We start from the raw sequence: 13559 nt of genomic DNA, 5'->3' as shown, positions 1-13559 counted from the left end.
AACTATTTTTCACTCTTCTGCTGATAATGTAGAATCTGCTGCAAACTAACCTTTATGGGTTTGACTTGTTTCCGATCGACCTCTGGTTCCGCCAGTATTGGCTCATGGTTGACTCTGTAGACTTGCATAGCTCTATTTTCCAGCAGTGCTTTCAATAATACTCTGACTCACAAACAATTCTTTCATTCACTTCCTCTTCAAAATTGTCTCCAGATCTCAACATTTGACTTCACCCAAGCTAAAGTCAACTTCTTTCCAGTCCTGGATCTCTGAGATTAACTTTAGATTCTCTAATATTGACCCCTTTCTACTCTCTATTCCCAGCTATAGTATATTTCTCCTATTCTTTTGCTGTGTCTTTGTAACCTGAATTCCCCTCATGAACATTTGTGTGCGCATTTTGGCTATTTCTGTGGACATGCTTCTTTTGGCCTTCTCTCCCGCTCTTCATGCCACCCAAGAATGCCACCCTTCATTTTGCTCCTCATACGTACTTTAGCCCTGCCCCCAACCTGTTTCCAATAACAACCATTCTGAGGCCTTTGAGTAAAATTGCCAATTTTTTGCCAAATTAGATGAATTTTATTTTTATTATGGACCATATGGATTGACTAAGATTTATTTTATTTATTTATTTTTTAAAATACTTTTATTCTCCTCCTTTTCACATTTTCAACTAAGATTTATTTTAAGCAGGGCTCTTGCATTCAGCAAGAACTTGATCTATGTCTAGAAGTGTGATTTGTCAGATATCCTGCCATTTAAGAGCAGCATTTATTACTGCATTTTTTAACCTTATTTTTGCATCTGCCTTCTTACTTAGTGACCAGTGTACCAGAGAGGAAAATAATTTAATGTAGGCAAGACGCAAAATGAAGTTAACTTAAGATAGAATCACAGAATCATAGAATTTACAGTGCAAAAGGAGGCCATTCAGTCCATCAAGTCTGCACGGGCTCTTTGGAAGAACATCCTACTTAAGCCCACACCTCCACCCTATCCCAGTAACCCCACCTAATCTTTTGGACACTAGGGGGCAATTTAGCATGGCCTAGCCACCTAACCAATACATCTTTGGAATGTGGGAGGAAACCGGAGAACCCGGAGGAAACCCACGCAGACCAGGGGAGTATGTACAAACTCCACAGTCAACCGAGGCCGGAATTGAACTTGGGTCCCTGGAGCTGTGATGCAGCAGTGCTAACCACTGTGCCACCGTGCCACCATGATCATAAATAATCAGTATTATGCATTCTGGAGCATTAAAAAAAAACATTCCTTAAACCAAATAGAGCGTTACCAGAGTTATTGATGTGTGTGATACCATTGTAACTGATTCATAGGAACAGGAGTAGGCCATTCAACCCCTCGAGTCTGTCCTGCCATTTAATGAGATCATGGATATCTGTGATCTGCCTTTGGCCCATATCCCTGAATATCTTTGCTTGACAAAAATCTTGCCTACCTCTGATTTAAAGTTCACAACTGATCTAGCTTTAACTGCCGTTTGTGGGAAAGAGTACCAAACCTCTACCCCCTTTTGAGTGAAGGAGTTCTTCCTATCATCTCTCCCGAATGGTCTGGACCAAAATTTTAGACTATGCCTCCTAGATTTAGAATCTCCAACCAGTGGAAATAGTTTATCTTTATCTATCTTGTCCTTCCCTGTTAATGTCTTGAATACTTCGATCAGATCACCCTTTAACTATCTAAATTCTAGCAAAAACAGGTCTCACTTGAGCAATCTCTCCTCGTAACTCAACCAGGTATAATTTTTGTAAACCTACGTTGCACTCCCTCCCAAGGCCACAATATCCTTCCTAAGGTGTGGTGCCCAAGTGGGGTCTAACCAAGGCTTTATATAGCTGCAGCTCTGGGGGTCTGACCAGGGTTTTGTATAGCTGCAGCATATATTTCAGTCCTCTATTAGCCTTTTTGATTATTTTCTGCACTTGTTCCTTGCATTTTAAGGATCCATGCACTGAACCCCCAAGTTTCTTTGGAAATCCACTGTACCTAACCTCTTTCCATTTAGAAAGTACAAATAGATAACTTCACACTTGCTTACATTGAATTCCACCTGCCACAATTTTGTCCATTCAACTAGTCTGTCAATATCTCCGTGCCATTTTATGCTATCATGTGTGCTGTCTACAATGCCACCTAACTTTGTATCATCTGCAAATTTAGATATATGACTTTCTATGCCATCATCCAAGTCATTAATGAATAGTGTGAATAATTGAAGCCCCAACACCGATTCCTGTGGTACACCATTAGTCACCCTCTGCCAATTAGAGTAATTACCCATTATCCCCACTCTCTATACCCTGCCCGTCAACCAATTTGCTAACCATGTCAATAATTTGCCCTCAACTCCGTGGGCTTCCACTTTAGTTAAGTCTGTTGTGTGGGACTTTATCAAATGCCTCCTGACAGTCCATATAAATGACATCCATAGATATTCCTCTGTCCAGTGCCTTAGGCAACTCTTCAAAGAATACAGTAAGATTAGCCAGGCATGACCTTCCCTTCAGGAATCCATGCTGATCGACCAAACTTTTTTGAGGTGTTCCGTTACCCATTTCTGAGTATAGACTCCAGCAATTTCCCCACCACAGATGTTAGATTAGCTTGTCTGTAATTCCCTGGCTTCCCCCTTTCACCCTTCCTTCTTAAAAAGCAGAACGACATCTACAATTTTCCAATCAGTTCAATAATCATTGTAATTTCTAGGTCATTGCATTCAAAGAGCTTCTATAACACACCGATCCAGTGTCTGCCTTGCACTGCTTCATAAAACACATGGAAGGTTACAAATAGTGTAATTTTTGGTTAAAAGATTTAGAATTTGTTTTAAATTTATGTGGAAAGTTATATCCGCTTTAACATAAGAACATAAGAACTAGGAGCAGGAGTAGGCCATCTGGCCCCTCGAGCCTGCTCCGCCATTCAATTAGATCATGGCTGATCTTTTGTGGACTCAGCTCCACTTTCCGGCCCGAACACCATAACCCTTAATCCCTTTATTCTTCAAAAAACTATCTATCTTTACCTTAAAAACATGTAATGAAGGAGCCTCAACTGCTTCACTGGGCAAGGAATTCCATAGATTCACAACCCTTTGGGTGAAGAAGTTCCTCCTAAACTTAGTCCTAAATCTACTTCCCCTTATTTTGAGGCTATGCCCCCTAGTTCTGCTGTCACCCGCCAGTGGAAACAACCTGCCCGCATCTATCCTATCTATTCCCTTCATAATTTTAAATGTTTCTATAAGATCCCCCCTCATCCTTCTAAATTCCAACGAGTACAGTCCCAGTCTACTCAACCTCTCCTCATAATCCAACCCCTTCAGCTCTGGGATTAACCTAGTGAATCTCCTCTGCACACCCTCCAGCGCCAGTACGTCCTTTCTCAAGTAAGGAGACCAAAACTGAACACAATACTCCAGGTGTGGCCGCACTAACACCTTATACAATTGCAACATAACCTCCCTAGTCTTAAACTCCATCCCTCTAGCAATGAAGGACAAAATTCCATTTGCCTTCTTAATCACCTGTTGCACTTGTAAACCAACCTTCTGTGACTCATGCACTAGCACACCCAAGTCTCTCTGAACAGCGGCATGCTTTAATATTTTATCGTTTAAATAATAATCCCGTTTGCTGTTATTCCTACCAAAATGGATAACCTCACATTTGTCAACATTGTATTCCATCTGCCAGACCCGAGCCCATTCACTTAACCTATCCAAATCCCTCTGCAGACTTCCAGTATCCTCTGCACTTTTCGCTTACCACTCATCTTAGTGTCATCTGCAAACTTGGACACATTGCCCTTGGTCCCCAACTCCAAATCATCAATGTAAATTGTGAACAATTGTGGGCCCAACACGGATCCCTGAGGGACACCACTAGCTACTGATTGCCAACCAGAGAAACACCCATTTATCCCAACTCTTTGCTTTCTATTAATTAACCAATCCTCTAACCATTCTACTACTTTACCCTTAATGCCATGCATCTTTATCTTATGCAGCAACCTTTTGTGTGGCACCTTGTCAAAGGCTTTCTGGAAATCCAGATATACCACATCCATCGGCTCCCCGTTATCTACTGCACTGGTAATGTCCTCAAAAAATTCCACTAAATTAGTTAGGCATGACCTGCCTTTTACGAACCCATGCTGCGTCTGCCCAATGGGACAATTTCTATCCAGATGCCTCGCAATTTCTTCCTTGATGATAGATTCCAGCATCTTCCCTATTACCGAAGTTAAACTCACTGGCCTATAATTTCCTGCTTTCTGCCTACCTCCTTTTTTAAACAGTGGCGTCACGTTTGCTAATTTCCAATCCACCGGGACCACCCCAGAGTCTAGTGAATTTCGGTAAATTATCACTAGTGCATCTGCAATTTCCCTAGCCATCTCTTTTAGCACTCTGGGATGCATTCCATCAGGGCCAGGAGACTTGTCTACCTTTAGCTCCATTAGCTTGCCCATCACTACATCCTTAGTGATAACAATCCTCTCAAGGTCCTCACCTGTCATAGCCTCATTTCTAACAGTCGCTGGCATGTTATTTGTGTCTTCCACTGTGAAGACCGACCCAAAGAACCTGTTCAGTTCCTCAGCCATTTCCTCATTTCCCATTATTAAAACTCCCTTCTCATCCTCTAAAGGACCAATATTTACCTTAGCCACTCTTTTTTGTCTTATATATTTGTAAAAACTTTTACTGTCTGTTTTTATATTCTGAGCAAGTTTACTCTCATACTCTATCTTACTCTTCTTTATAGCTTTTTTAGTAGCTTTCTGTTGCCCACTAAAGATTTCCCAGTCCTCTAATCTCCCAGCAATCTTTGCCGCTTTATATGCTTTTTCCTTCAATTTGATACTCTCCCTTATTTCCTTAGATATCCACGGTCGATTTTCCCTCTTTCTTCCGTCCTTCCTTTTTGTTGGTATAAACCTTTGCTGAGCACTGTGAAAAATCGCTTGGAAGGTTCTCCACTGTTCCTCAACTGTTCCACCATAAAGTCTTAGCTCCCAGTCTACCTTAGCTAGTTCTTCTCTCATCCCCTTGTAATCTCCTTTGTTTAAACACAAAACACTAGTATTTGATTTTACTTTCTCACCCTCCATCTGTATTTTAAATTCCACCATATTGTGATCGCTCCTTCCGAGAGGATCCCTAACTATGAGATCATGAATCAATCCTGTCTCATTACACAGGACAAGATCTAGGACCGCTTGTTCCCTCGTAGGTTCCATTACATACTGTTCTAGGAAACTATCGCGGATACATTCTATAAACTCCTCCTCACGGTTGCCTTGACCGACCTGGTTAAACCAATCGACATGTAGATTAAAATCCCCCATGATAACTGCTGTACCATTTCTACATGCATCAGTTATTTCTTTGTTTATTGCCTGCCCCACCATCTCATTACTATTTGGTGGCCGATAGACTACTCCTATCAGTGACTTTTTCGCCTTACTATTCCTGATTTCCACCCAAATGGATTCAACCTTATCCTCCATAGCACCAATGTCATCCCTTACTATTGCCCGGATGTCATCCTTAAATAACAGAGCAACACCACCTCCCTTACCATCCACTCTATCCTTCCGAATAGTTTGATACCCTCGGATATTTAACTCCCAGTCGTGACCATCCTTTAACCATGTTTCAGTAATGGCCACTAAATCATAGTCATTTACGATGATTTGTGCCACCAACTCATTTACTTTATTCCGAATACTACGAGCATTCAGGTAAAGTACACTTATGTTGGTTTTTTTACCTCTGTTTTGAATCTTAACATCTCCAGTTTTATTCCTTTTGTTATTACTGGGCCTATTCACTGTGCTCCCCTCAGTCACTGTACCTTGTACTGTCGCCCTTATGGATTTCTGACTATGTCTTCTCTGCCTTGCACTTTTCCCCTTACTTCCTTTTGTTTCTGTCCCTGTTTTACTACCTTCCAACTTCCAGCATTGGTTCCCATCCCCCTGCCACATTAGTTTAAACCTTCCCCAACAGCTCTAGAAAACACTCTAGGACATCGGTTCCAGTCCTGCCCAAGTGCAGACCGTCCGGTTTGTACTGGTCCCACCTCCCCCAGAACCGGTCCCAATGCCCCAGGAATTTGAATCCCTCCCTCTTGCACCATCTCTCAAGCCACGCATTCATCCTATCTATCCTGACATTCCTACTCTGACTAGCTCGTGGCACTGGTAGCAATCCTGAGATTACTACCTTTGAGGTCCTACTTTTTAGTTTAACTCCTAACTCCCTGAATTCCGCTTGTAGGACCTCATCCGGTTTTCTACCTATATTGTTGGTGCCTATGTGCATCACGACAGCTGGCTGTTCACCCTCCCCCCCCCCCCCCCCCCCCCCCCCAGAATGTCCTGCAGCCGCTCCGAGACATCCTTGACCCTTGCACCAGGGAGGCAACATACCATCCTGGAGTCTCGATTGCGTCCACAGAACCGCCTGTCTATTCCCCTTACGATCGAGTCCCCTATCACTATAGCCCTGCCATTTTTCTTCCTGCCCTGCTGTGCAGCAGAGCCAGCCACGGTGCCATGAACCTGGCTGCTGCTGCCTTCCCCTGGTGAGCCATCTTCCTCAACAGTATCCAAAGCGGTATATCTGTTTTGCAGGGAGATGACCGCAGGGGACACCTGCACTGCCTTCCTACTCTTGCTCTTTCTTTTGGTCACCCATTTTCTATCTCCCTCAGTAACCTTCACCTGCGGTGTGACCAACTCGCTAAACGTGCTATCCACGACCTCCTCAGCATCGCGGATGCTCCAAAGTGAGTCCATCCGCAGCTCCAGAGCCGTCAAGCGGTCTAACAAGAGCAGCAACTGAACACACTTCTTGCACGTGAAGGAGCCAGGGACAGTGGACGTGTCCCTGAGCTCCCACATCGCACACGAGGAGCATGACACGGGTCTGGGATCTCCTGCCATGTCTTAAACCCTTGGTAAACTTAAACAACTAGAATTTCAAAATAAAAATAAATAAATTAGACAATGAAAAGAAAAAGAGAGACTACTTACCAATCATTTACCAGGGTTAAAAAGCACCTCCTCACACTCTGCACCGAATTACCTCACTGCACCAAATTACCAAGTTTAAATCTCTCACTCTGTATGAGTCTCACTCCGGATGTGTCTCCTGGAAAAGTGCTCGCTTTTCCAGCTGGAGAATATTGGTCAGCACACTTTATATTTTGATAGTTATTGTGTTTCTTGTTTGTTTCTCTTTCAGGCCTTTTGGGGATAGTCCTGAGGAAGCCAAACCTGGTACTGAGTGACCGAATGTGTTTCCCATATTAGAACATGTTGGTTCATCTACCTGCTGCTTCCTGCACTGAATTTCACAGTTGTGGCCTTCCTGTATACTCCAAAGATGAATGTTGCATTAGCCAATGCCTTGTAGGAAAATAACTTTTCACTTGCACTTGTGTGGGCAGAAGGAATGTGCTTCATCACATTACTTTGCACATTAATGTAACACCCAAGGGTATAGCCCTGCGTTTGGGAGATAGAAGGTTTGTAACTTCTGGAACTAAGCTCAATTATAAATGATCAGTAGTTGCAGTTCAGTATGTGACAGCAGAGACATTTGAATTGGTGTTTTCTTTTATTTTGTGTTCTGAGGGTGTGTTTCAGATTACTTTCATTTGAAATCCGAATATTGTGCAGGTTGCTAAAATATTAAGAACAATTTAAATGGCTCTGTTTTACTCTTGTTTTAATGCTCTGGCAGAGCACGAATTTAGTCTATTTTAAGATAATCTAATTGGGTCTTGAGTATTACACAGCTAAACTGTCTTTAATCTCCCCACCACATTGAAAATAATGGAAACCAGAAAATGCCCAAATTGGAAAATCACATCTGAGATGGGAGTGTATCCTTCATGTAATGGGCTAAGTGCATCATTTACGGATGAAATTTACAAAATCATTTTCTATTTTTTTGGGAGGTATTTTAGTTCTCTCCTCATATATTCCTTCTTGGGCTGCAAGCTTCCTGTCATGGTATATTCCCTCTTGGGCTGCAAGCTTCCTGTCATGGTAAACTTGGTGTAGGTGCCTTACACTCAAATTCCTGCTGATGTCATTCTTGACTGGCTGGCAGGAGATCAGCAAGACCGATTTAGTGAAAACCCCTGAACACATTATGCTACCATTTATCCAAGGTGACTTATTACCTACTTGAAATAACTGTATTTATGTGAAATCCAGTATTAACATAAATTTATAGTGTCTAACATTACACAATTTTGCCACAAAGACTGCCTTATGACTCAAATATAACTACTGCCTTGTATGCTAATTGAAAGTTTTTTTCCTTATTCTTTTGTGGGATGTAGGCATCGCTGGTAAGGCCAGCATTTGTTGCCCATCCTGAATTGCCCTTGAACTGAGTAGCAGTTAAGTGTCAAGCACATGTAGGCCAGACCAGGTAAGAACAGCAAATTTCCTTTGTGAACCAGATGGATTTTAACAACAATCGCAATGATTTCATGGTCATCATTAGACTTTTAATTTCAGATTTTTATTCAATTCAAATTTCATCACCTGCTGTGGTGGGATTCGATCCTGGATCCCCAAAGCAGTACCATGGGTATCTGGAGTACTAGTCCAATGACAATACCATGACACCACCTCGTCGATAGCAGAAAGAATCTTTGCTTTTTTACTCCTTTGTTTGGTGGAGAAATTAATTAATCTAGATAATTATAATGGATCGGGATCTCCCCAGGAGAATTTTAAGCCAACCTGTGCGTTCAAAGCAAAACATTCAGGGCAGTGGGCGCACCATAAATCGCGCTCACAAAATAATTAAGGTAGTCATTAGGGACTGACAGGTTAAAAGACTTTCACCTCCAAAAGTGTTTTTGGGTGGGGTTTCTGTTTGCTCTATCCCTAATTCCACAAAAGCCTAGGGACAACTAGGACACTCAACTGATAGAACCAGTAGGATTTCAGCATGTTGTCCTTGCTGCTTGGGGAAAGGGTATTGTGGAGACTGGGATCTTGCCTTAATTCCCACAGAGCATATATAAAAAAACTGCCTGCTGCTTCCCAAACAGCAATCACTCTCTCAGATCAACAGCCACTTGGATATGACACTATGGGAGCTACAAAAAGCATGTGTATGACAAGTATGCCTGCTTCATAGATCTGTACTCCTTTCTGTCTGCTGTGCAGAATTGAAAAGCTTGCCCAGCATTTCACCAGTGCCAGTCAGTGACATTGCAATGATGATGAGAAAGGGGTGGGGTGTGACAGAATTAGCAGCTGGCGCCCACCCCATTTGGAATTTCTGAGAGGCCAAAAAGGAAAGAAAGCCTTTTGGAAATCGGTTGTACCTGGACTTGCACTTCCCATAAGCTCACTGACATTAATTCCATGCAGGAGCAGTGCCAGATTTCTGGTACATAGCCTTTAATTAATTTTAAGTAAGAGCTGTAGCACTGTATATTTATGATTAGCTATTAAATAAATATTGAGGCCTAAGATCATTGCAGCAAATCAAGAATTAGCTACTGAGTTTTGAATCTGTCTTATTTTTAAAGCATATTTTAGGCTTTGGGGAAAGATGTACATTTTAAATTGAAGATTTGCACATTAGCTTTGATCCTTTTGTAAAAGACCATAAAGGATAGTTTCCTTGAATTTGGTATGGAGAGTAGGTGGATTGGCCACACTAAATTGCCCCTTAATTGGAAAAAATAATTGGCTAATCTAAATTTTTAAATAATAAAAAAAAAATAATAAAATAATAAAAAAAAAAAAAAAGAATTTGGTATGGAACCAACAAACACATTTTAGTCCACAAAGACAATGATGTAATTATAGGTGTGTATGCTAATTTCTTTTCATCACAATTCTTCAATAGAGGCCCAGATTGCAAAATGGGTGCGGAAGAAAGCAAGCTTCATTTTCAAAGAATTGAAAGTGCAATTTAAAGATCTTTTAAAATCCCTTTTGATTTGAGGGCAAAATCAAATAGCAAAACAAATACATTGGTCACTTTCATTTGGTTTTGTTTACAAATGCTGATAGTTGAATACATAGTCATTTTGTGCAATATTTAACTGAATGCAGAGCAATTTTCTTCCTTATATGGTATTTAATCTTGATGGAATATAAGTAGAAAATTATTTTAAGTAGTTTTAATGAGATGAACAGATTATTATGCAATTAAATCTAATTTATAAAATGTTGCCTTTTCACCGGGCATTTAGTGATCACTAAGTACTGGCAAAATAGTTTCATTCATTGACACAAATGACTATTTTTGGAAGGGGGAATAGGGAAATCGTACCTGTATTTCTTATATTTTTAAAATATTACAGCACGTGAGTCAGGAATGTTTAATTGACACATTTAAAAAAAATTTTTTTTGCTTTTACAAATCTCCTAAAGTCATGGTAATTTTGCTCAAATTTATTTAGGTTATGTTACTCCAGCTTCTTTTAGCAACATGTTGTATAAATTTAGATTATTGAGACTTCTGCTAAATTTCTAAAATGGTGGTATAGCAATGCTGCTTATTTATAGTAGAGGTAAAATATACTCATTTATGAGTCATTTTATCAGTCACCACTTATCCCAACTTTAATGGATTTTACTTTGTATACAATCTCACTAAATAGTGACTTAATTTACAGCAACATATTTAGATGTAACAAGCTTCAGCTGTATCTCCTGAGTTGCTCTGTTGATTGAAATTACTCTAGTTCTCAGTGTTCGTACAGGTTCCCTTGGGCACATTAAAAGCAACTGTATCCCAAATGAAATATAGAAGCTGTAGTACCTGACGGATCCTGATTAAAGAATTCCAAGTATGTGTAAAGTACTAACTTTGACAGTGTACACATTTTATTTTTGCTTGTAAAGTTAATATTTGGTCCAAAGCTGTGAATGTGTTTGTTGTAAAGTTTAGGTTAGGAGAAATTGGTATTATACTTGTTTCGTAGTACAGAACTTGAGTATTGCACAAAACGGGACATTTTTGGCAAAGCTTTTTGTTGTGCACTTATCAGGACATTGCAAAAATACAATGTAAGAGAAATAAACCATTTATACTGTATAAGAAAAGAATGCTGATTTGGTGTTATTAAAGTGTTGCCATAGAGAATGTACCAGGTGATGGTGACTGACCGTTAACTATCAAGCACTGTTTGATATTTAAACCAGGCAACTTGTCACTGATTGGTCAGGGCATTGCCCTGAGGAATGAAATACTGAATGGCTGTCACTTATTTTATTTAGCTGAAATGGGCGCAATGTGTGTACATGTTCTTTCTGTCTGCAAAGAGCAAGGCCCTATGTATTAATAAATGTGGCTTCCAGTACATGCAGATGTGCCACACTGCGAGCCCGACTGACAATCTTAAATTGGTTGTCAGCATATTCCCTAGCATGGAGGATTATTTGGCAAATGTTGTCCATGTGGAATCATATCAAATGTTGGTCGCTCTGTTTTGAGTTTTGCAAGCACAGCTGATTGGGTACGATCTGCCCCTTGATTGTTGCAAACAGCGGAAGGGACATGCTGTTTGACATGATCCGCCAGTCTTTGGGACGTATAGCCTACATACCTAGCATCACACTGGCACTGAACTTCATATAGCAGTAATGTGGTATATGAATTTAAGTGCCAGTGTGATGCTAGGTATTTAGGCCGTACATCCTAATGATTGGTGGCAGATTGTATCAAACAGCGTGTTCATTCCACTGTTGCAATTGGCAAGGTACAGACCATGCCTAGTTTAAATTTCAAACAGTTCTTGGCATTTAACAATCAGCCACCATCATCTGATGCATTCTGTGTGGCAATGCCTCTTATCAGTCAGAGTCCACTTGCCAACCAAGCAGCACATTCTTCTCATACAGCAAATTTGTGGATTTCCCTTGCATTGTATATTTGCAATGTCCTGATAAGTGCAAGGCAAAAAGCTTTGACAAAAAAGTATATTTTTTCAGCAATACTCAAATGAGCAATATTTCCACATATTGTTTTTACTATAAAATAAACGTTTGAAATAGGAAAAAAATGCCCAACAAGTTATGCTTTGCAAAACATTTCAAAACACAAATTTAGTTTTTAAAATAAATTGTAGAAGCATTTACTGTATTTGTTCATGTTTGAGTATATTTCAGACTCCGACATGCTCAGTGACTTGCACAACAAACAGCATGCACTGAAGAAGTACCACCAGCGCTACCTTCGCAAGATCCTCCAAATCCGGTGGCAAGAGAGGTGATCCAACAGCATCCACTCCCAACATCGAGGTGCTAATCACTTAAAATCAGCTTCACTGAGCAGTTGTTCATAGGCCTGACACCAGAGTGCTGGAGCAACTGTTCTACTCTGAACTGGGTAACTGCAGAAGATTCCCAGGAGGACAGCAGAAATGCTTTAGGAATATCTTCAAAGTATATGATTATAGATCCCGCTAACATGTGGTCTGTCGCAGGTTAGGGTCTCCGAAATGGGGCAGGTTACTTCAAGAGGGCACCAACATACTGGGAAAACGCAGAGACAAAGTTGAAGTATTGGAGCGTGTGGATAAACTTGAAAACAACTCTCAACCCGACATTTCAAGTACAGCCTTCCTCACATGTGGCCGAGTCTACAGATCACACCATTGGACTTATCAGTCAACTTAGAACCCATCGAATAATAGTGGAAGCAAGTCATCAATCCTGCCCACAAAATTGATTTTCAAGTTTACTGGTCATTGGTACTTCAATGTGTGTCACAAGGTTAATAAGCTAATATCACCCTTCATCTCTCAAGCACTGATATAGGAAATGCTTGATAATTCATGAAATGGACCAAAACACATTTAGGCTATATCATCCGTAGTAACCTTTTGTTCCTACTTGCAGAAATCTTAGATGATTTTTTTTTTCCCCCTTCACTGATTATGTATTGTCACAGGAGGAGAGGGTGAAGTGAACGATTGGAAAAGCAAAATATAGCAGATGCTGGAAATCTGAAATGAAATTTCAGTATGTAGATTGCCCGACCAGAGGGGAGGCCATATTGGATTTAGTACTTGGTAATGAACCAGGGCAGGTGATAGATTTGTTAGTGGGGGAGCATTTTGGAGGTAATGACCACAATTCTGTGACTTTCACTTTAGTAATGGAGAGGGATAGGTGCGAGCAACAGGGCAAGGTTTATAATTGGGGGAAGGGTAAATACAATGCTGTCAGACAAGAATTGAAGTGCAGAAGTTGGGAACATAGGCTGTCAGGGAAGGACACAAGTGAAATGTGGAACTTGTTCAAGGAACAGGTACTGCGTGTCTTTGATATGTATGTCCCTGTCAGGCAGGGAAGAGATGGTCGAGTGAGGGAACCATGATTGACAAGAGAGGTTGAATGTCTTGTTAAGAGGAAGAAGGAGACTTATATAAGGCTGAAGAAACAAGGTTCAGACAGGGTGCTGGAGGGATACAAGATAGCCAGGAGGGAACTGAAGAAAGGGATTAGGAGAGCTAAGAGAGGGCATGAAA

General features: G+C 40.8%; 1 protein-coding gene across 3 annotated transcripts in view; it reads left to right on the top strand.

The window, feature by feature from the left end:
- Positions 1 to 8353, top strand: part of tmem245 (transmembrane protein 245) — a 241383-nt gene extending 233030 nt beyond the window's left edge. For all 3 annotated transcript variants that reach the window (XM_038797672.1, XM_038797671.1, XM_038797670.1), the window contains one exon: positions 7286 to 8353. In XM_038797672.1, the coding sequence (XP_038653600.1) occupies positions 7286 to 7331 (46 nt within the window). In that variant the 3' untranslated portion in view covers positions 7332 to 8353. The remainder of the gene's footprint in view (positions 1 to 7285) is intronic.
- Positions 8354 to 13559: the final 5206 nt, after the last annotated feature.

This window comes from Scyliorhinus canicula, chromosome 5 (assembly GCF_902713615.1).
Source record: "Scyliorhinus canicula chromosome 5, sScyCan1.1, whole genome shotgun sequence".
In the NCBI taxonomy this organism is placed as follows: Eukaryota; Metazoa; Chordata; class Chondrichthyes; order Carcharhiniformes; family Scyliorhinidae; genus Scyliorhinus; species Scyliorhinus canicula.
This window is presented reverse-complemented; position numbering and strand designations above follow the sequence as displayed.